The sequence below is a fragment of the Bidens hawaiensis genome, unplaced genomic scaffold (assembly GCF_021521415.1).
Source record: "Bidens hawaiensis isolate Kalapana, Puna unplaced genomic scaffold, B.hawaiensis_p1.1 tig00047512_1, whole genome shotgun sequence".
In the NCBI taxonomy this organism is placed as follows: domain Eukaryota; kingdom Viridiplantae; phylum Streptophyta; class Magnoliopsida; order Asterales; family Asteraceae; genus Bidens; species Bidens hawaiensis.
This window is the reverse complement of record NW_027506040.1, coordinates 23,630-48,244: the sequence shown is the minus strand read 5'-3', so window position 1 is coordinate 48,244 and position 24,615 is coordinate 23,630. Positions and strand designations below refer to the sequence as shown.

At 39.1% G+C, this 24,615-nt stretch overlaps 1 protein-coding gene across 1 annotated transcript; it reads left to right on the top strand.

The window, feature by feature from the left end:
* The first annotated feature begins 4,014 nt into the window (after positions 1-4,014).
* Positions 4,015-4,693, top strand: LOC143616474 (histone H3.2-like). The gene has a single exon (XM_077089291.1). It carries the CDS (start codon positions 4,260-4,262, stop codon positions 4,668-4,670), a length of 411 nt encoding a protein of 136 aa, XP_076945406.1. The 5' UTR covers positions 4,015-4,259; the 3' UTR covers positions 4,671-4,693.
* The last annotated feature ends 19,922 nt before the right edge of the window (positions 4,694-24,615 follow it).

Here is a 24,615-nt window from a genome sequence, read left to right as displayed (position 1 = left end):
CCTGTTAACCACTAGTGGTCATACATGATAGCCATTTACCTGAAAACTGAAGAGTGACCGGGGTGACTGAACTCTTAATACGTGTGTCTTCTGTAACTTTCTGAGAAGTGATATGATTATTCAGTTAACAGCTTTTTAGAAGCTTCAAAATATTATTAAATGAAAATTGATCCATCCTTTGGAAAGTGATAGATAAATTGTTTCTGTGTGCCTAACGAGTGAAGTTATTAAGCTTAAAAGGCTCTAGAACAGTCATTGATTTGTATGGTAGCTTTCCATGATGCGTAAAAGTTGAGGTGATATAAACTAATTGCTAAACATTATGTGGATAGTCATTTTGAAGAAATGTGCATGTCTTCAGATACATCTCTTCGAATGATAGGAAGAATAGCAACTACCCAGTCATACACGAGCCCGTTAGTGTCTTGATCACCAAAAATATTATGTTTCTAAGTTTTTGCTCAAGTTATAAAAGAAGGGGGGGAAACAAAAAGAGAGAAAAATTAAAAAAAAATGAAAAAAAGGGATTATTGTGAAGCAAAAATAAAAAAAAAATCGTATTTCAAAAGCTTAAAGGGTCAAACTAGAACCACATAGATGGGGGCACAAAAGTAAGTCCTGTCATGTCTCGAATGAAAGCCCTGTAAGTCCGGATGGCTTGTAAGTCCAACGTTCAACCTTAAAGCTTAAAATTATGTTTAATTATCCAATAAAAACCTTTTAATCAAGCGCTAGGGGGTTGGAGTCAAATTAGGGTGATCTGGGGAAAGCCAAATACGCTTTGAGAAGAGATAGGAGGCACCACATGTCCATGAGTGATGTCCATCTAAGCTTTATGCCAAACTGAACCTAATTCATATCACTGACGCAATGAAAATCATGCTAAGTTCGTTATACCTACTATCAACCTATTTCTTTATGTCATAATAACGCTGAACATGAATCTTCGTGACAACACCTTAAACAATATGATTCCATGTTCGGATCTTTTCATAAAAGGCGACATTTTTATCAAAAACTGAAATTTGATCCCAATTTTTGCTATATTACAAAAAGACCTGGTGATTAAATTTGTTTATTTGTTGTTTTTGGTTTTATTTTATTTCATTCATCTAATTTTACTTCTTGATTACTCTTGTCGAAACAAATGTGTTAAGAAATCTTTTTAAAATTTGTCTTCAGCTGATGAAATATGATATCAGCTATTGTGTTATAGTTGGTTTAGCTGGTATGATCTCATTTCAAGTCTTTTCAAGAAAATCCTTAAAATTAGAAAAATTAAAGATAATGTTTGTCTTGTTTTGTTTTATTTAATTGTTTTCAAAATTTTTGGTTGATCTTTATATCAAAGTTGATTGTTCTTTCAAGACTGATTTCTTGCAATAGAGGCATATGAAGTATCTGAGATTCAAATTGGATGATGCTGTCAAAAATGGGGAGATGGTAGAGTATTGGATGCAGATGCTGAAGTTGCAGATCATTGAAGTTGCTGATCATGTTCAAGTAAAGATTCTGAAGGTTTTGAAAGCATCAGTCTAAGGGGGAGATTGTTGGGCCATAATTTGGTTAGACTGACGGATATCAAAAGGCCATGACATGATCAAGAATAAAGTGACATAAACAAAGACGAGTTAAAGAATTGCATTGGTGTAATACCGAAATCCCTATGGATTTCGGTTAGGCTAGTCTGAAGTGAAATAAACAAGAACGAAGCTACAAACCAAGGGGGGAGATTGTTGGGTCCATATTTGGTGGCTTGTACTTAGTTATATGTTTATTGGGTTTTGTATTGGGCTATGAATGTAAACTGAGATCCCTTATGATTCTCGGTGGGCTTTGGGCTATGGTTGGGCTTGTGTATTGAGTACCCTATATATAGAATGCATTGTATAAGGTTCTTGGCTGCTAGTTCAGTTGTTTGGTGAGCATAAACGAAAATCATAGCCACTATCTAGAGAGCAATACAGATTGTGTAATCTCATGTACCAGACGGTTTAATAATATAATCGTGTGCATTTGGAGTATTACATCGTGTTCATATTGTTCTTCATTTATATTGTTCTTGAATCACCACGGTATTAGGATTCCGCCCTAACATCGTGTTCGGGTTGATATCATAGTTGTAGTGATCCAGATTCGGGACTTACAGTGTAGTACATTTATTTTATGTAGTTTTTTACTTAATTAATAATTAACTATGTGGATAATACACAATGCCCCCCTAACTAACATTTTACCTACTTTTGCACCCACCACCTAAGTCAAAGGACCAAATTGCAAAAATAGTATCAAAAAAATCTTTTCCTTCACCACCGACGCCATGACCCCCCTGTTCATTTTTCCTCAAATCCGATCTAAATCATGAAATTGATTATATCAAAAGGTGCATCACAATCAAAAGTTTATTTAGGAACTAGGGAACCCAATCTTACACCATCCATTTAATCTTATGGTGCACCTTTTGTGTTATTTGATCCTCTACATGTCACATGACTTTATCAAACTAAAAAACCCAAAAAAACAAACCCCCACCCTACCCAAGCTAAAAAAGCCCCATCACCCTAGTAAACCCCCCCCCCCCCCCCATCGTCAACCTAACCTCTCATGCATCGACCACCATCTTCACCTACATCAACCACTCTTTTGTCATACGAAATAGATTTTGTTAATGTTTATTCGTTTTAAAAAACCACTATGTTTGTGTTCGTTTATGTTCGTTCGTTAAAAATCTAAAAATCTATAAATCTCAACTGAAAGAGGCAAAACGTTAGAAAAATATAATGAACGTAACAAACTAATATATACGTATTCAATCAAAACAAATTACGTTATAAAATAAAAAAATCATTATGAAATATAAAATAACAAAACGATTAAAAACAATGATAATTGATGTAACTCTAAACATACTTTGAAGCGATTGTGGTGTCCGACGAGCAACATCGCCGACCCTCAAATGTCTTGTTTGGTTTCTCTCTCAAACTCAATTAGATGGAGATTAAGTAATACATGTGGATGAAAAATGAAAAGCTAAATGGCTTGCTTAATATGTTTGTACACGTAGCTTCATCATAATTATATTTAGCTACAGTGATTTTTCTCACAAACCAAATGCTACTTTTTAATTTTTAAGAGTATTCTCGACAGCTTCTCTAATCTCTATCTCTATAATTACATTAAAAAACAATACATTTTCTTCTCATATACAATTAAATTGATAATCTTGTTTTGAATCATTATCATTCATTTACAATCACTTTCAAATATATTATAAACAAATAGAGGATATATTTTTAAAAGTTTCACTCTTCCCCATTTACAACCACTTACAATCCTTTAAAATTTTATAGAGATTCTCTCACAGTATTTTAAAGGAGCTGCTGAGAATCTCTATCTCTATATATAATAAAAGAAAACAGGTTCTGACACGTGTCACCACCATATGCATTTGAGACACGTGTTAGCCCCATGTTTAATTTGCTAACGTGTTCAACAATTAGATTGTCCACGCCTCCATTTGATAAAAGCTTCCAGAGGAAGCCTTTTGATATTAGGAATATTGAATTTTAATAATCCCTATTAAATGGTATTAGCCGATAATAATCCCTATTCGTTTTATCGCCACTGGCGGTCCCAAATTCAAAAAAGTTGGCCCCCAATGGCCCCCCGTTAAAAATGACTTAACGGCTTTATAGTTTTTTATGAATTTTGTTTTTTTTGGCTCTCATGAATTTTGGCCCATCCATACTAGATAGTCAAAATCCGCCACTAAGTATAACTGTAAATATAAGTATTTAATTACTCAGTATAAGAAGATGAGTGGGTAAACCAGTAGCATGTCAGTAATTCAAATTAAACATTAAAATAATAATAATAATAATAGTAGTAGTATGTATAAATTACACAGAAAAACAAGGTACGAATATACTAGCTTTTTTGTTGTTGCTCAGTAAACAAAGAAAATTGTATTCCAAAGTCCAAAGTCCAAAGTCCACACCAAACAAACAGATCTTAAAAAGGCACACGGATAGCTATCCGGATACTCTCCTAACAAGCAATCTTAACCGTCCCTTTTTCACTTCATAATCCAACGATCCATTCTCTCTGGCGCTCATTTTCCCCCAAATATTCAAACAAACCCCTTCACATTCACAAACCCTAATAAATACCAAACCCCCAATCACCGATCTCACATCATCCAAACAATCAAACAAATTTGAAATTACAAAAAACGCATCTCTAATTCTCACAAGCGAACAATGGCAAGAACCAAGCAAACAGCTCGCAAATCCACCGGCGGAAAGGCTCCCAGGAAGCAACTGGCAACAAAAGCCGCCCGGAAATCAGCTCCGGCAACGGGAGGAGTGAAGAAGCCGCACAGATTCAGGCCAGGAACGGTGGCGCTGAGAGAGATCCGGAAGTACCAGAAGAGCACGGAGCTGTTGATCCGTAAGCTTCCGTTTCAGAGGCTGGTGAGAGAGATCGCTCAGGACTTCAAGACGGATCTCAGGTTTCAAAGCAGTGCCGTGGCGGCTCTTCAGGAGGCCTCCGAGGCTTACCTGGTAGGCTTGTTTGAAGACACCAATCTGTGTGCCATTCATGCCAAGAGAGTCACTATTATGCCTAAAGATATGCAGTTGGCCAGAAGGATTAGAGGAGAGAGGGCTTAGGTTTATGTTTGTTTGTTTGGCTTGTTACATGTTTCAATCGATTATATTAGTGTATGGTGTTGAATTTTATATTTTAATCGAGTTTAAGTTGTTTGTTAGTATTGGTTTTGCGGTTTTGATTTTGGTTTGGTCCTTAACACATATTTCACTTCAAACAATATTTAGGGGATGTTTGGGATTGCTTATTTTTATCAATTTTTAAGTTATTAATTTTTTGAAAAGAAATAAGGTGGTTGGGATTGTTTTAGATGTGACAGGAAATGTTTCATAAGTTATGCTTTTGTAACTTATTAACTTATTGAAATTGAAAAGTTATAAGAAGGTAAAATAAGGAATCCCAAACACCCCCTAGTATCAAAATATCGGTTAATATATCAGTTTCAATTTCTAATTTATGAGTGGGAGTTATATTTTACAATAAAAACCCCCACAATTCAAATGTAAAACCGAGTTGCTATTTGTGACTGTCTTTGCCGAAACAATAGAAGCATCATGACACAAAGATGCTGGAACTGCAGTCTGACTGAAACACAACTTCATTATAAGGGGTCAATTATAAAGTTCTCTCCACCGGCTAGAACCAGAGAGCCAAAATCATGTATTTGGACTCATTTATATTTTATATATGAAATTTCAAAAACTTCCTCATGTTCCATCTGACTGCACGGTGAAATCAAACAACTAAGTAAGTAGCAAATGTGAGAATCTGTTTTGCTTTTAGGGTAAAGCCAGAATGTATCCATCTTGATCCCGTCACTCGCTACTTTAAACTTTAATTACCTTTTGGTTCATTGTTCCTTACTGTTTTTCTGTAGTTTTGAATGTGCCCATTATGACTCCTAAAGACTATAATAGTTTATTCAAAATATGATTTTGTTTTTACAACCCAGAGAAGCCCAAATTTAAACAGGCGTCTATTAATCGGAACATAATCGATAAAGGTTACAAGGACACATGATGTACTAACATCCTACTTGATTGTAAGTTTGGTTTATAACATGGACATGAGCACTTTATAAGATTGCAGGCACATTAAAAGTTAAACTGTGGTGTGTAGACTTAGTTTTCACCCTAAGTTGAGTTAATGCTTGGTTTATAAGGCGTTGTTCTAGGCTAACGATTGGCATTAGCGGGTCCGAGTCAGCAACAAAAAACGCCCCCGAACTGTGCCGGAGGGGTCAATGCGGCGTTATGGGGGCCGTAAGGGGTTAATGTGGGAAGGGGTGAAGGAGGTGGGCGTTAGGGGTGGTGGCTGACGTGGATGGCGTTAACTCCCCCGGCGTTCCACATTCAGCCTAAATGTGTCCATCTCCTGGTTAATCGGTTCGATTCTCATTTGCTCAGTTTAAAAAAATCTAAATTTGGTTCAAACCTTGGCATAATGGTAACTATAGTTTTCCTAAAACTAACTACTAAAATATTATTTTCGTGATTTTTCTTTATGGGGCTATGTGCAAGAATGTATAAACTGTTACATGATGAATGATGATGAGATGGTATACAGTTATAAGTTTATAACTCGTAAAATCCATTTAACTTTTTTACCTAAATGGGTTACATAAATCATGTTCAAGACATGGTATAAGTATGTTTAGTTTTGAGTTGATTTGTTTGACAAAAACAAATATCTAAGTTGTATTTAGATGCATCAATTTCAAGTTTTCAACCTACTAATTATCTATTATATATTACATATAGAGACAAAAAGCAAAGCTTGGTATTACAGTTTTTTTTAAAAACCTTTTTTTTTTAAGTTTTATATAAAATATCTAATGTGGGACCAATGTACTCATGTGGTCGGATGGTTAAAGTTGTTTTTCTTAAGGCTTTGGTGTAAGTTTGATTTGTCCATGATTGAGTCCCCTCCACAGCCTAGATTTTTTGGTTAGTTTTTCTTCGTTTGGATTAATTAGTTTTTGTTTAACCTTTTCTTTGGGTTTTCAATATGTTTGTTTATGTTTCTTTAAATAGGTGTCGTAACTCGATAGCGCTTATATTTGTGTCAACTTGCAGTCGCACTGTGCAGGTTTTAATGTTTTACCATAAGTTATGCAACTGTCAATAGTATTCCGTGTGTGTACTTTTTTGGGTGTATTATTTTTACTGTTACAAACCCAACCAAGACAAAACGAATTCGCATCATTGCACCACCACAACGTGACGGGTTGTAACATATATAGAATAAAAGAGGATGTTGGTGCCACAAAGTTGCTATTTTTATGAACTTTGTTTTGATATATAATAGACAGTTTCCACTTAGATAACAAATTGACTTCTGGCCCGTTGGTTGTGTGGGGATGTTCCTATACATAATGTGGTTTGCTATCCGGGTTTGACTCTTCTTGCAATGGAAAATGTAGTTATTCTGTGTTCTATGTTTAAATAGCTTTTTTCGCTAAGTTCAATTTGGTGGGCCATGTGTTCTGTGCAAAGCTTTTTTAATGTGTTTTTGTTTTAGTTATGGTAACGTAACGAATATGACGGAAACCGACCAAATTTGTTTAGACTCACCGCCTCAACGCCCAGGATCTACAGCGCCCGGGTTTTACAAAGCCCGAGTTTTGCCGACCGATGCTACCCCCATAACGCACGTAACCAAAATCGACCGAATTCACTTATACTTACCGAATCAACGCCCGAGACTAACAACACTTGAGTTTTACCACCGTCCAAGTTTGCGCTGCGCCGGTAAAACACTAGTATATGATAAATAGTGAAAAGTCGATGCCACAAGTTTTTTGTATGAACTTTGCATGCACTTTAAATGAAATTATTTATAGCTATTAACCAATATATATTTTGCTTTGATGGCCATGTGTAATACGAAAACTATGTTTTGATTTAATCCTTGCAGGTTCAACTCATGCATGCTGGTTGTTGACATATTTTGTTTTGTTTTTTTACAGAATCCATATTTTGTTTTGTTTTTTGTGTGAACTTTGCCACAACAACTCGCAGTTGTTGTTATGTTAATTTGTTGTAGTTGTAGGATCCGTTCGGTATAAAATAAATAAAACACTTTTAATACGATTATAATACAAAGAATGAACAAAAAACACCTATCTAGAAAGCATTAAATTACAGTTTAATTACTACTGAAATAAATCAAAGTACAAAGAATCAGGTAGAAGTAGAAGTTGGTGACCGAGGATCGTGTTGAACACGGGGCCCTTAAAACAAATTCCGAGTCTCTCCTCGTTTTGTTTCCCAGGGTACAACGGCCAGAGCAGCATGTACTGCTGGAGTTGACTATGCACCCGAATTGGATCGGTTCGTACCTTCTTGGTTGTGTTGGATAAGATGAAGAAATGTTGGAGAATTTGCAAGCTCTTCAAGTTGCAAAATGGTGTGTCTCAAACCCAAGCCTTGCCTTGGTATTTATAGTGGAGCTAGGATCAAAGACTCAAAACTGAAAATTAAATTGCATTAAACGTCTTTAATGCTTTTTATTATAATTTTGAATTCAATCCGTAACTCCCGTCGGTTTCACAATTGTTTTGGTTCTCCAACCACTCATCTTTGAGCTTCGATATCTCATTCATCTTAGCTCGGTTTTGGACATGGTTTGGCTCGTTGTGATGGTCTCACATAAAGGATAACAAACCCGTAAATAATTATTTATAATACGCAAATATAAATATAATTATTAATGTCCAAAATAAGCAAACTCATTTTTAAAACCATTTTTTGCAAACATTTTTCCAACAATCCCCCACATGAATGGAAATCGATCCGCTCATGCAAGTTTCAAACAAGGCAATTCAACGGTTGAATGTTGCAGGAAAGATAGGTGTTACCCTTTGAACCCTCCTTTGTGAAGTATACTTAGCCTCCTGGCGGTGTGTAGACACGATGTCTTTGAACATACCCCCGTTAGTGTAGACGACAATACACTTCACACAACATTGTCCCTGGTTTAGTCAACCCCTCACTGTCGTGTCCTATTATGGTCCTGGAACACTAGCCTGGTTCCGCGATAGCTCTAGGATTTTTGCCCCAAAATTCATTCGAAGCGACCCTACTTCTCTCTCACGTAGGTGATTCCCGCTCGAATCTTTAAAAGCCATAGGTTATTCTTGATTTATACAAGTCATTAACCTTTGTTATGCTTATCCTCGTTTCATGTCACTGATTGGAATGGACTAGGACGTACGCATGCACAACGCCCTTTAAGTTTGGTTTGGGGTACTCCCCCACAGTGACTACCATTGGTTTCATAATTAAGTTTTCCTATTGAACTTAGATCTTGGGATATTCAGCCACCTAAGTTAGGTTTCCCTCATGTTCCCTTTTTCCATGGGCTTCAGTCCCATTCCTCTTGATGACTTATAAACTAACTCTTTGCTTAAGCCTTTGGTTAACAGGTCCGCAATGTTATCTTTTGACTTCACATAGTCAATTGGGATAACACCCGTTGAAAGTAGTTGTCGAATGTATTATGTCTTCGTCGAATATGCCTTGATTTGCCATTGTACATTACGCTATGGGCTCTACCAATTGCTGATTGACTGTCACAATCTATGCAAATAGCCGACAAAGGCTGTGGCCATATTGGAATATATTCCATAAATTGACGAAGCCATTCCGCCTCTTCGCCACACTTATCTAAGGCGATAAACTCCGATTCCATCGTGGATCTAGCTATAACTGTTTGCTTAGACGACTTCCAAGAAATAGCCGCACCACCAAGTGTGAACACGTACCTACTTGTTGATTTGGAATCTTTTATATCCGAAATCTAATTCACATCACTGTATCCTTCGATTACAGCCGGATCACGGTTATAATGGAGTCCATAGTTTCTCGTGTATCTCAAGTATCTTAGCAACCGCGTGATACTTTTCCAATGTTCCTCGCTTGGATTACTAGTGTATCTACTTAGCCGACTCACGACATAAGCTAGATCGGGTCTAGTATATGTCATAAGATACATTAGACTACCAATTATTCTTGAGTACTCACGTTGAGCAACCGTAAGGATGATATGCTATACGACTACTGTTAGGACATGAAATGTCATGTGTATGTCCCCAGTTCTATCAGGATGGTTCGATATGAAGATAACGATCGTGAAACTAAGTTAACGGACTGAAAATGTCAAAAGAAACTGATTCGATCGAATCAGTGACTGATTCGATCGAACCAGGTCTCGTTCGATCGAATGAGAGACTCATTCGATCGAACCAGTTTTCGATATATAAACGAAACTTAGGAAATTTCACAAGCGGAGCACACATTCTACACACAGTCACGAACCACCACTCTGCTGAAATACTCTCTGCCCGTTCTTCACGTTGTCGGTCCTTTCCTCCGTCCCTAGGTGTCAAACCGTCTTAGGAATCGTTACCGCGCGTTGTTGATCACCACCGAATCGCCGTGTTAGAGGATTCCGCACTCTAACACGTTGCCCCGTGAATCGTTGGGAAACCGTGTCCCGCACCGGTCCGACAAAGTGGTATCAGAGCCTTTGGTTCTTGATTCACGTTAGATTTGTGGTGAAATTCGTGTTTTTCTCGTGAAAATCGTAATTTTTGCCGAAAAATTCCGAATTTTTGGTGTTTTTGATCTTGGTGTTCGTCGTGTTCTTGTCAAAAACTGTTAAAATTGTCATATTTTGGTGTTTTGATCTTAGAAAAGTGTGTTAAAAGTTCGAGTTTCGTCAAGAACGTTCTTCGCGTTCTTCGTGTTCTTCGTGTTTTTGGTGTGTTTGATCCGTTTTTTGGTTGGTGTTCATCTGTTTTTGTGTTAAAAGTCTCATTTTGATCTTACTTTGCTCCTTGATCTTCTAAGATTCGTGTTTGTGGTTCAAAATTCGAAAATCCGTCAAAATCTCCTAATTTTGGAATTTCCAGATTTTCCGATCGAACCAGTCTATTTTTGGAACTCATTCGATCGAATAGCCCTCCTATTCGATCGAACCAGTTTGAACTTGGACCGAATCAGTTTTTCCCGCCTAGAAATACTCCAAGTTCATTCGATCGAACCAGATTCGTTCATTCGATCGAACCAGTCTCCAGTTGATCGAATAAGTCACACATTCGATCCGTCCATTCGATCACTGTCTTATTCGACTGTCAGAACCCGTTCGATCAAACCATACACTCAATCGATCGAATCTGTTAACCCATTCGATCGAACCAGTTACACATTCGATCGAATAACTTTCAGAAGATCAGTTCGGTTTTCCAGAGAGACATTCGATCGAATCAGAACATATTCGATCGAATAAGGCACTCGTCCGATCGAACCAGACTCATTCGATCAACAGTTCAAAGTTAACCAAAGGATCAAAAATGGCTTCAAGTTCGAGTACCAACAAGAGGATCCAATCGATTCTCGAAAGCGATTCTGAATCGGGAAGCTACAACAAGCCACCAAAGCTGATGACATTAAACGACTTTACTACCTGGAAGACACGATTCCAGATTCATCTTACAGGTGTAAATCCTGGACTTTGGGAAGCTGTCCAGACAAGTTGGGTGCATCCAACGAATGATGATGGTGAGTCGTTGAGTTACTTTAGGCTATCTGAAGAACAAAAGATAGCCTTCGATGCTGAGAAGAAAGCCTTCTCCTTACTATCACAAGCACTCTCCACTGATCTTTTTCATCAGTTTAACCAGTTTACTACAGCGTCAACTCTTTGGAACGCACTGGTTGACCGATGTGAAGGATCTGATTCCCTTAGAGAAATTCACGCACGGGAGCTCAAGCGTGAATTTGATCTGTTTAGTCCAGAGTCGGGAGAAGATATTGAGTCGTTACTGTCGAGATTTTACCATCTAATGTCAGAACTCAAGTCCTATAACGTCAAAACTACAGGGACTGAGAAAGTTAGATGTCTTGCACAAGGACTTCCACCTAGCTGGAGCACCTTCCTGACAGTAATGAGAAGAAGTCATCAGCTGGAGACGATTCTCCTGTCTGATTTTATTAAAGAAATCAGACACGAAGAGGCTGAACTAAGAGCCTCTTCCAGAAAACCGAGATCAACTTCTGACAAATCACTTTACATGTCAAAACCTCCTTTGTCAGATTCAACTGATCATGCTCCGATGAAGACTGCTTTTGTCTCCTCAACGTCAAATCAATCAAAGGGGACTGAAACGAGATCTTCCGTCCCACTATCAACTTCTGGAAACTCAAGTACTAACTCCGGACCCAAGTCAACGGAGAAAGCAACGTTGAATACTGAAGGCTTGGGAACAGTAACAGTGGAGGTTGCCAAAGAACACATGGCAACTCTAGGCACGATAATTGAGTCCTACAGTTTAATGGTGGCGGGTAAGCTAGGAAATAGTCATCTGGACAGCGATGACTATGAACAGCTTGACGAAGATGATATGGAACGCATAGACATTATGTGGGCTCTTGGCAGTGCGTTCCGAAGGGCCAGAAAGTGGACGAAGAAAACAGGTCAGGCCCTCTCAATAAACAACAAATCCAAGTTCGGCTTTGATAAAAACAAAGTAAAATGCTACAACTGTGGCGAACTTGGTCACTTTGCCAAGGAGTGCTCGAAGCCAAGAAGGGAAGGTCACCAATATCCCTTCCGAACCACTTCATCATCATCCACTCCTGCTGCAGCAGCTGCAACTGTCAACCTTGAGAGACAACTGGTCCCTCAAAATCAAACCGCAGCAAACAACGTCGACATCAACAACGAAACTGCTCTTGCAGTTCAAGGGGATGAAGGCGAGACATGGAACTTGAGCATCAACATGGCTGATGTCACAGTAGTAGATGAAAACTCTGAAACAGAGTCTGTTGTTTCCTCGACCAATGAAGAATATACTGTCGATGAACCAGCTGCTGAAGTCCATGAAGGAGAACCTGAGGTTGAAGTGGTATCTTTGGAGATTAAGGAGGATCACGAAAAAGAGTCAAATGTTCCTCAAACATCTCCATGTTCGACAATTCCCGCAGAGGCTGCTAAAGTTGAAGAAGTCAACGAAGTAGAGTCTAAAGCAACTTCTGCATCGTTTCTGGAAAAAGCTGGGAATCTTTGCTTTGCATTCATGGCAGAGACATCAAATGCCAAGGTAAGTTCTAACCCATCAACTCCCAAACCAGAAAATGTTAAATGTTTAAAATGTGAATTGTATGAACAAGAAATTCAATCTCTAAAAGAGAGAATTGAAGATCTCGAGGCTTACAAACAAGCAGCCTCAAGATCTTTAATGGAACTGACTGACGCGCTTGCACAGAATAAGGCTTGGAAGCAGAAAGAGTCTGTTTTTAAAGAAAAGATTGATAGCCTTAAGCGTCAGAACAAGGAACTTGAAATATGTGTTCTGAATCAACAAGACTCTATCAATTTTCACATAAATAAGAATAATGTTTTGAAAAAAGAATTGGAAAACTTGAAAGCTGATTTTGAATCATTGAATTTCAAATTAAAAAGTTACTCAAATTCATCTTATTTATTAGAACACATCATTCCCGAGTTCCGAGGCAAAAAGGAAAGAGGCGTGGGATATAACTATGTCCCACCCCCGATCCTGAATCAATTTTCAAGCACACCAGGAGCTGTGCCGGATGATGAATCAAATGATTATATACCCGAGGACACAAACCAAATTTCTAAGTCTAAGGGTAAAGAAGTCATTGACCCGGCTCCTGAGTCCAACCAAAATGTTGATGCCACAGACTTAGGTTCCACAACTAAATCGGGCCCACCACCATCTAAGTCAAAGGCAACAACAACAAGAAGTTCTCAGAAGAAAAAGTTTAATCCTAAATCTGAGAAAGTCTATGTGGAACATAGTACCCAGTTTGTAAAGGAGGGTAACGTTAATGAAAAACATAATTTCCCAAAACACCCTCCTAGACAAACTCCACCCCAAAATGTCAAATCCAGGGGGGTACTATGATAACAGACAAAACCAGAGTTATTTCTCTCCACCAAGTCAAAGGGGGAGAAACTACTGTTTTTCGTGTGGAGAGGTAGGGCATATAGCAAGATTTTGCTATAAGTACACGGATCCTAAGCAGTACATATCGACTCCGGATCCGAGGTATGTCAAGTCACCTCCTAGGAGGCGACCGACCATTGACATTCAAGGTCAAGAACGGTTTCACACACCGAGGTCGGTTTCTCCTCGGAAACCTCAGCCAACCTCACCACACCAATCCCCAAACCCCTCAGATCCAAGTGTTTCCACTTCGACAAGTGAAACTCAGTCTTCAACCAGCTATCTCAAACATGCTGAGAAGAAGACTGACTTTTGGAAACCTAAGAAAACTAACACTGTTGATAACAACGTCAAATCTGAAAACAGTGTTAATGAGGGTAAATGGATTGAATTGTTCATTCGTGATGAAGATGGAAAACCCAAGACCTTAAGGGCTTGGGTTTCCAATGATATTTAAACCTTTTGTTTTTGTGTGCAGGTTGCTCTATATGATCCAAGATTCAACATGTGGATCATAGACTCAGGAGCTTCCAGGCACATGACTGGAAACATGAATCTCCTTTCAAGTGTCAGACAAATAAAAGGAGGTGCAGTTTCCTTTGCAGGAAATCAAGGAGGTTATATCACGGCCCAAGGAATGGTGTCTAATGGGCGAATTTCGTTTGAGAAAGTAAATTTCATCAAAGAGTTGGAGAACAACCTGTTGTCGATAAGTCAAATCTGCGACAAAGGTTTCAAAGTTATGTTTGACGACCGAGATTGCCACATCTTGCCTAAGGATTTCAACTTTCCTGAAGACAAGGTTTTAATGTCAGCTGCACGCCAGAGTGATCTTTACATTCTGGATATGGCTAAGGCAGGGTCAACGTCTCCAACGGCGACATGTTTCGTGTCCAAGGCATCCGAACGTGATACTGTCTTATGGCATAGACGGATGGGACACATAAATGTCAGGAACATGAACAAGCTTGTGCACCGCAGACTAGTTGAGGGAGTTAATCTGAGAAGTTTTCGTCTCCCTGATTCATGTGTGAAGTGCAAAGCCGGAAAGCAGATAAAAAGGTCCCACAAGTCTAAGAGTTTCCACTCAATTGATATTCCGTTGGAACTCCTTCATATGGATCTTTTTGGCCCAATAAGCGTCAAAAGTATCTCTGGGCACTCATACTGTCTAGTGGTTACTGATGAATATTCTAGATTCTCTTGGGTGTTTTTCTTGAAAGTAAAATCAGAAACGTTTGGGTGTATACAACTGCTGGTTACAACTATTGAGTCTCAATACAATCTGAAGGTTCGAAGAATGCGGTCAGATAACGGTACAGAATTTAAAAATGCGAATGTTGAAAATTTCTGCAAAGAAAAAGGGATCGTTCAGGAGTTCAGTGCCCCATATGTTCCACAAATGAACGGGGTTGCTGAAAGGAAAAATCGTACGTTAATCGAGACAGCAAGAACAATGTTAGCCGACTCAGTGTTACCTGTTACGTTTTGGAGTGAGGCAATTGCCAACGCCTGTTTCACATTAAATCGGGTAGGCATCGTCAAGCGCCACGGCAAGACAAGTTTCGAGCTTCTTCAACGACGAAGGCCTAACTTAGAGCACCTGGAACCATTCGGGGCTCTTTGCACGTTACTTAAAAGGCAAGTCGATAATAAGTTCGAGGAGAAGATCATCAACGGCTATTTTCTGGGTTACAGCATACCTCTCAAAAGGGTCTTCAACAGAACAACAAAATTAGTTGAAGAATGGTACCATGTCGATGTTCAACGCTACACAGAACCAGCCAAGGGGACAGGAGAAGACTGGTTGTTTGATTATGACAAACTGTTCAAGTCATTCAATCTGTATGAGATTGCTATTCAAATGATGTATGAGGCGCAAAATGCACCTCCTGATGAATCTTTGCAATCTTCAACTCATCCTGGTCCGTCATCATCTTCCTCCACAGAGTCTAGCGATCAAGTTCAAGAATCTTCCGAATCTGAATCTGAAGATGAATCTCCAGCAGATGATGTACAATCGGCACCAACTCAGGTTACGTCACAACCTTCATCGTCAAATCAAGAAGTGCCGAATGCAGATCAGCCTCTAACGTCTACTTCAGAGGCACCACAATCCGCTCCAGTTCCTGAGCCGAACTTAACTAACTTGGAACAAAATGTTGTCGTTTCTGACAATCCGGTTGTTAGGACTGAACGTGATCATCCACAAGACAACATTATAGGGGACTTTCAACAGGGTGTCAAAACTCGGCGACAGCTGAATTTTGGTCTCTACACAGAAATGATGGAGTCAGGATCAGTTGCTCTTAATGCCCATGAATGCTTCTTAGCACAAGAAGAACCACACAGCACCACCGATGCGCTGAAAGATTCCAACTGGGTCTCAGCCATGCAAGAGGAATTATTGCAGTTTAAAAGACTTGGTGTGTGGAAGCTGGTGGATCTCCCCAAAGGACAGAAGAAAATTGGCACTAAGTGGGTACTAAAATGTAAACGTGACGATCGTGGAGTGATTGTTCGCAACAAAGCCCGCCTGGTGGTCCAAGGGTTTAGGCAAATCGAAGGCCTAGACTACAATGAGGTATATGCTCCGGTTGCTCGTTTGGAGGCAATCCGGATGTTCTTGGCGTATGCATCTTTCAAGAAATTCAAAGTATATCAAATGGACGTCAAGAGTGCCTTTTTGTACGGTCACATCGAAGAGACCGTATATGTGGCACAACCTCCAGGTTTTGAAGACCCATATCACAAGGACAAAGCCTATCTGCTCAACAAGGCTTTGTACGGTCTTCACCAAGCCCCGAGAGCTTGGTATAAAGAACTATCCAAACACCTTCTGAACAACGGGTTTAGAAGGGGAACCATTGACTGCACACTATTCTCAAAAGAAAAAGAAGGAGATCTAATTATGGTACAAGTGTACGTGGACGACATCATCTTCGGGTCCACGAATAAAACACTTTGTAAGGAGTTCGAACAAGTGATGAAAGAAAAATTTGAAATGAGCTCCATGGGTGAGATGAAGTTCTTCTTAGGACTTCAAGTTGATCAAAAAGATTCCGGTATCTTCATTCACCAGACAAAATACGTCAATGACATCTTGAAACGGTTTGAGATGTTGAGTTCTTCTTCACAGGGAACTCCTTTAGAGGTTAATCACGGGATTAATCCTGACGAGAAGGGTGAATTGATCAATCCAACTCACTATAGAGGGATCATCGGATCTCTAATGTACCTGACTGCTTCTCGGCCAGACATAATGTTTGCTACGTGTCTCTGTGCACGTTACCAGTCAAAGCCGAAGGTCTCCCATCTGATTGCAGTCAAAAGAATTTTGCGTTATCTGAAGGGTACTCCAGATTGGGGTCTTTGGTATCCTCATGATGATAACTTTGATCTACATGCGTACAGTGATTCGGACTATGGTGGTTGTAAACTCGATTACAAATCAACAACAGCAGGATGTCAGTTCTTTGGAAGTCGTTTAGTAACGTGGCAATGCAAAAAGCAGACGTCAGTCTCCACTTCAACAGCTGAGGCGGAATATATTGCGGCTGCCAGTTGCTGTTCTCAAGTTATTTGGATTCAGCAACAAATGCGTGACTACGGTATTGAATGTTCTACTACTCCCATATATATTGATAATTCTGCTGCAATTTCAATTACCAAAAATCCGGTCCATTTTAGCAAAACGAAGCACATCGAAATTCGATATCACTTCCTTCGTGATTGCTACGAAAAGAAGTTAATCGATGTGATAAAAATCCCCACTCAGGAACAACGCGCTGATCTCTTCACTAAAGCATTTGATAAACCACGGTTTTTATATTTACTAGAGATCAACGGCGTTAAACGTATATCAGATGATGTTCCTGAAGATATCATTTAAATTGTTTTCATTTTTTCTTTTCTTAAAAATTTGAAAAAGTCCAAAAAGATTTTGTTTTTTATAAATTCTAGGGGGAGAAAGGTTTCAAGAAAAACCAAAAACAATATAAAATACAAAAACCCAAAAACATTAAAAAAAAATTTCAAAATTTTGAGAAGTTGATCTTGTTACAAGAAAGGTGATAGTACACAGACGCTATCATACTGAGACATCAAAAAGATTTGTTATGTCTGTACAGCTTATTTTCATTTTTCAAATATTAAATTTTTATACATCACTATCGCTTAAAATTATGTCGGTTACCTCAGTTTGATGGACACATTTTCGGATGTGTGTTGGTCCTTACTTCTACTAGTAGATTATGAGGATAGCCATTAACCAGATGACTGAAAGTGATCGGGGCGGGTTTTGATGGGTCTTTATTCTTTCGCTGAAAAATAGTCGGTTATACTTAGTTAGAAGGACACATACTCGTATGTGGTCGGTCCAGTTGATCCATTGGATCTTCAGGATAGCCGTTTACCTGAAGACTTTGACTTGATCGGGGCGAAATAATTTAAACGTTATATGTTTTAAAAGACATTCATATATATTCAGAAAATGAGAAATTGATCCAACCTTGGAAAATGATAGATACACTGATTCTGTGTGCTTAACTAGTGAAGTTATTAGGCTTAAAAGGCTTTAGAACGGTCATTGTGTGTCATGGTAGCTTTTTATGGTGCGTAAAAGTAGATGTGATACAAACTAAATCTACTCGATTTTACGTGGAAACTCCTTAAGAGTTTTGTATGTCTTCATATATATCTTTCCGAATGATAGGCAGAAAAGCGATTACCCAGTCATACACGAGCCCATAAGTGTTCTGATTCCCGTAAAGATAGTGTGTGAAGAAACTGCAGTGATCCAGATTCGGGACTTGCAATTGTTTACTACTCTGAAGTCTATGTTAAAAAAAAAAAAAAAAAAAAAAAAAAAAAAAAAAAAAAAAAAATTATTACATTATGAGTGATTGAAACATTCTAGAGTTAACAATGTCAAGACTTCTCAATCATGGAGTAAGAAAGAAAGAAAACGGGAAGCAGATGAAGACACTTACAACTTTAATCAGACACTATGGGTCAAGGTCAATTCGGGGTGACTTGGGGAAAGCCAAATACGCTTTGAGAATAGATAGGAGGCATCATAATCTCTGAGTTGATACCCACTTAAATTTTGAGACATAATTGAACCTAACTCGTATCACAGAAACGATGAAAACCATTTTAAGTTATTTACATGCTCACAACCTGTTTCTTTATGTCATAATACAGCTAAACACGGATCTGTGTGACAGTCACGTAATTAGTATGATTCCTGTTCGGATCTTTCTCACAAAAAGAATATTCATTATGTCTTGTTTAACTTCGTTTATTCGTAAAAAAAAAAAAAAAAAAAAAAAAATAAAAAAATAAAAAAAAAATAAAAAAATAAAAAAATCTCAGTAGACAGTCATATACGTCTGTATGATTTCTTATTATAGATCCTTCTCAACCAAAAATAATGTGTTTTAAAATTTTGTACAGTTGTTTATTTCAGTTTGAATATTATAAAAAAAAAAAAAAAAAAAAAAAAAAAAAAAAAAAAAAAAAATTTCTGAATTAATCTTTTATTTTTATTTATTTTATTCTGCTTTAATGTTGATGAGAAATCATCGTGACAGGTAGTCTGATCCCTGTCTGTTCCTACTAAATGTTTATCCAGTGTGTAGGAATGAAAGAAAACTTCATGCAGGTTGCTAAATGTTCATCTGTGCAACAGGCTGTGCATGAAAGAAAGAATGAAGTGACAAGAAAACCCAAAGATGTTTGAGCCTGATATTTTTCCATTTGTTACTAATGTATTATGATCTATATGTTCTGTAGGAACGAAGCTCTCAGGATTGGAAAATGTCTACGAAAACTAACCAAGTGTCAAAAGTTTATGTTTTCGTGCAGGTTCAAAGGCATCACGATCGATGGACGGGAAATAAGAAATTTAAAAATTTATTTTTTCAAATGTTTTCCCTCATTCGATCGAATAGGTTGCTATTCGAACGAATAACTCGATCGAATGAACAGATTCGATCGAATCAGTGGTTGAGGAATGTAAACAGTTGCGAAGAGACTCATTCGATCGAATAGAATCTCATTCGATCGAATGGTCCAAACGAACAAGTCCGTTCGATCGAATAAGTCCAAAAATAGTATAAATATTCAAACTCATTCGATCGATCAGTTTTATTCGAAATATTTTACGGATTTTTGCTCTCAAATTGATTTTCCTCAAACCCTCTTTTTGATCCGATCATATTATTCGATTTTTCACGTAGATCACGAAAATGTAAGTTTTACATGTTTTTAACCGTGTTTTGATCGAGTTCTTGATCGTTTAAGTTTTCCGGGTTCGGGTGTTCTTCATTTCTGGATTTTGCTTGAATGAGTCGAATCAGTTGATTCGATCGAACGAGTCTCTTGTTCGATCGAATGTGACTTATTCGATCACTAGTTCGATCGAATCAGAAGTCAATGGGAAATTCTATCTCATTCGATTGTCTGTAATCGAACCAGATCTCATTCGATCGAATGAATAGCTCATCCGATCGAATGTGTTACTCGTTCGATCGAACCAGTCCAGAAAATTTGAAAAGTTTAAACGCATTCAGTCGTTTCGATATCTGTTTGTTCTAACACGTTTATGGTTACAGATTTAAATGGCTGAAGTTGCAGAAGTGGTTGTCCCGTACAAAACGTCCATCAAGCACAACATCGTGGCTTTTCTAGACGAAAAGTCGAGCCACGGGAAAGACTTTGCAACGGTGATAAAGTTTCTGAAGAGGTCGAGGATCTCTGGACCCATCTCTAGGATTATTGAGCCTATCATGTCTATCCAACAAGAGTTTTGGAGGAATGCCACGCACGACAAAACAGTCGTGCCGTCGGTTATTCGCTCCACCGTTAGAGGGCAAGCCATCGTTATATCTGCCCAGGTCATTAGAGAAGTCTGCGGATTTGAAGATGATGAATCAGACCCGATCTCCCTACATCCTGCTGCAACTAGAGGATGTTTCGCACGTATGAAGTATGACGGCGATCTCAATGCCGGTCTTCTTCATAAAGCCAACCTGTGCCCCCAATTCAAATATTTGGCACACGTGGTGATGCACTGCTTGGGCCCTCAACGAACTAGCTTTGACAAGCTGAGGGAAAGCATGCAGTTCACCGTAGCTGCTCTGGTGATGAACCGACCATACAACTTCTCTCAGATGACTTTTGGTCATATGGTCGAGAACATCACGTTGAAGCAAGGGAAAAGTGAGAAGTTTCTACAGTACCCACGGTTCGTGCAAATGATTGTCGATACTCAAGCACCGGGATTACTGAAAGAAAACGAAGGTGATGTGGTGAAACTGGACCACATGAAGAATGAGACTCTCAACCGTCTAAAATCTTACAAAGAACGTCCAACCAGGCCACCACTCAAAAGATGCTTCGGGCATTTGGTGAATCCGTCTTACAGGGCCCCTCCTAAAAGGAAATGGAGAAATGATACCAGTGACTCAGACGTCGAAAACTTACCTTTGCAGGAATCAAGCGACGACTCTGACACTGAGGAGGTGGCGGTCCCTGAAGATACAAGGACCGAAGCTGAAAAGGAGGCTGATTCGTTTCTAAATGAAGAAGAGTTGGAAACTGGTGAGGAAGTCAGAGCCGTGGAAAATCCGGCCGACATAGATGTAGGAGAAGAAAGGCCTGCAAAGAGGCAAAAGAAGAAGGTTACTCGGAAGTATCGAAGCTTATTTCCCGATCAACCGCGTCCCTCAATGTTACCATCCGTCGGGACTTCTGCTGCTCCTCCTGCTCAACCAGCACAGCCACCAACACCGCAGTCAGCTCAACAACCTATTCCTCAAGCTCAACCTGAAATGGCCATACCTCAAAAGGTTGCATCCGAACTTGCTGATTTGCACAAGGCGATGATGAAGATGTTACTGTTCAAGGCAGAGCAAGAAGAACAGAATCGGCTCAGAGATGAGCAGATTGCTAAACTTCAAGCTGAGAACGAAATGCTCAGGCTTGAAAATAGTCAGTTAAATGCTACTGTCGCTGAACAGGGATCTTCGATCAATGAACAAGGTTCTTTGATCACCGAGCTGAGAGAGTCAAATCTACGCCTTGAAGCAAGAGTGACTGAGCTGAAGGGTGATGTTCTTCGTCTGGAAGGTCCAACCAATGTCGATGTGGACACAGACGAACTGGACTCTTCTGATGATGGAGGTGAAGGTAGTTAAGAGTATTTTGAGTGAATGTAGTAAGGACTTAAATGTTAAATCTTTTCAATTAATGATTTGTTTGTAAACCTAGTTTCATATGTAATGATATTGTATTTAATGTTTATGATATTACATATGTTTACTTAAATTTGTTGTTACTTTGTGTTTGTGTAATCAAACAGGTGATGCTGATCCGTTTAATGTCCAACCGCTGCAATCAAAAACAGCAGCGGAATATTTCACGTTTTTACTGGACAATCCAGATGAGCAGCAATTCTTCGCAAGTGGAGACTTGGAAGAAGGTGAAATTTCTCACAATTTCACAGAAGAAGAACTGGAACATATGTTTGAGCTATACAATGAAGAAACAGGCAAGTATCTGGCTTTGCCTTCAACAGAACAAACATCTTCTTCGGCTGCTACACCTGACTCAACATCATCCACGGCCGCTGATCCCTCTCAATTCGATGAAGTCGAAATGGAAGACTTGACGCAGGAAGAATATCCAGAGTACTACACGTCTCAAACTGAAGATCTTCCTAACTCGGCAAGCTTCTTTCAAAATGTAACAGAGGAGGAAATACAGAAGAAGGCTGACGAAAGGTCAAACACAATGAAACAGCCTTCTGATGCAGATCAAGCCGATTTCGTTGAGAAAACTGAAGAGTGCAAGAAAGCTTTCAACGCTATTCTTGAGAAGATAAGGTCCAGACGACAAGCAAAGCCGACCATTCCTCACACAATGTCCTATAAGATGAAGGGTCGTAGAACTTCAGGTGAAATAATTGCTTGGGCGTGTCTGAAGGATCTTAATTGCATTGCTGTCAAGAGAGAAAAAGGGGTTGAGTACTTTCAACGTATCACTGACTTGAAGACTCTTCCTACTTTTGATCTAAACCGTCTTAACTATCTTGATATGCTTTATGCAAGTTCATCTCCATTTGCAACGTATTATCAGAGTGTATTGCGAATGGAATACAGCTCAAAATGGAAGATGATCACTCCACAAAGGCCAAAGAGATATACAAGTAAAAGGGAGATCGATCCGATCACCAACAGGCCAAAGATTGTTTTGAAGTACATGCCACCACTCACGATGAAGAAGATTCCTCTAAGAAAGATGAAGCAGGACTTCTACAAAGCGTTCAGGCATTGGTACTATGACGGAAGACTGCATGAAGCAGTCATCGTGCTCAACGACAATGGAAATTGGAGCACAATTCGTATCTTTGATCCTATGTGGCTCACAAACTTGTCACGGGAGGACGTCTACACGCTGTACAAGACAGAGATTCTCTACGCCCCCGAAGACATGGAGCAAGCTTTAACGTATAGAAATGTCATTAGGATCTGCTTTGCCTATGACATACATGCAGGATCAAATTGGAAAGAGCAACAGAAGAAGTATGCACAAGAGACTGAAGCTTAATTGTCATGTTTATTTTGTTTCTTGTTGTAATGAAAGGTTTAATCTTCTGGTTGTAATTGTTTTTGAGTTGAATGTAATTTGTTTTGGAACATTGTGATAGATTGTGCTTAAATGTTTATCTAAAGTTTCAATTGACAGCTTCTCAGGATATGCGGAACCTATGGTAAGTCTGACTGACTGGACCGTTTGATCCTGAGAGAACTTCATGATGAAAGGAGTTCGTGGATGCAACATGCGCACCATTAGCTTTGAGAAAAGAGAGAGTGAGATAACTCCAAGGGGGAGTTACGATCGAGCAAGAGAACTCGATTGATTGTAAGTAAATAGAACTGGCTCCAAGGGGGAGTTTGTTAGGACATGAAATGTCATGTGTATGTCCCCAGTTCTATCAGGATGGTTCGATATGAAGATAACGATCGTGAAACTAAGTTAACGGACTGAAAATGTCAAAAGAAACTGATTCGATCGAATCAGTGACTGATTCGATCGAACCAGGTCTCGTTCGATCGAATGAGAGACTCATTCGATCGAACCAGTTTTCGATATATAAACGAAACTTAGGAAATTTCACAAGAGAGCACACATTCTACACACAGTCACGAACCACCACTCTGCTGAAATACTCTCTGCCCGTTCTTCACGTGTCGGTCCTTTCCTCCGTCCCTAGGTGTCAAACCGTCTTAGGAATCGTTACCGCGCGTTGTTGATCACCACCGAATCGCCGTGTTAGAGGATTCCGCACTCTAACACGTTGCCCCGTGAATCGTTGGGAAACCGTGTCCCGCACCGGTCCGACACTTCTGCCTCAATCCATTTGGAGAAGTAGTCAGTCATAGCAAGCATAAAGACTTTTTCACCGGGTGCTTTTGGTAGCTTGCCTACAATATCCATACCCCATTTCATGAAAGGCCATGAGGAGGATATAGGATATAAAGGCTTCGCTGGCTGATGAAGGATGTTTGCATGTCTTTGACAAGCATCAAATTTCCTTGAATACTCCACTGCATCCTTCTTCATTGTTGGCCAGAAGTATCCAGTTCTAAGTATCCTAGAAAATAGTGCTCTTCCACCTGTGTGGTTTCCGCAGTCTCCTTCATGAAAATCCTTGAGTATTTCTTTGATCTCAAGATCCTCGATGCACCTCAAGTATGGACCTGCAAGAGATTTTCTATATAGCATATCATCTAATAAAATGTACTGTGATACCTTGAGTTTGAAGGATCTGGGATTCTCTGTTGTTGGAATTTCTCCTGTTTGTATGTACTTTTTGATCGGGAGGATCCAGGATCCTTGATTGTCCGAGGATAATGGATCCCAAAGCACAATCTGCTTATCATTTGTTATTTCCCCAATTTCTTGCTCTCCTATTGCTGGCGAGAGTATGTGAATAATTGGGATCTTCGTATTTTTCGGTATTT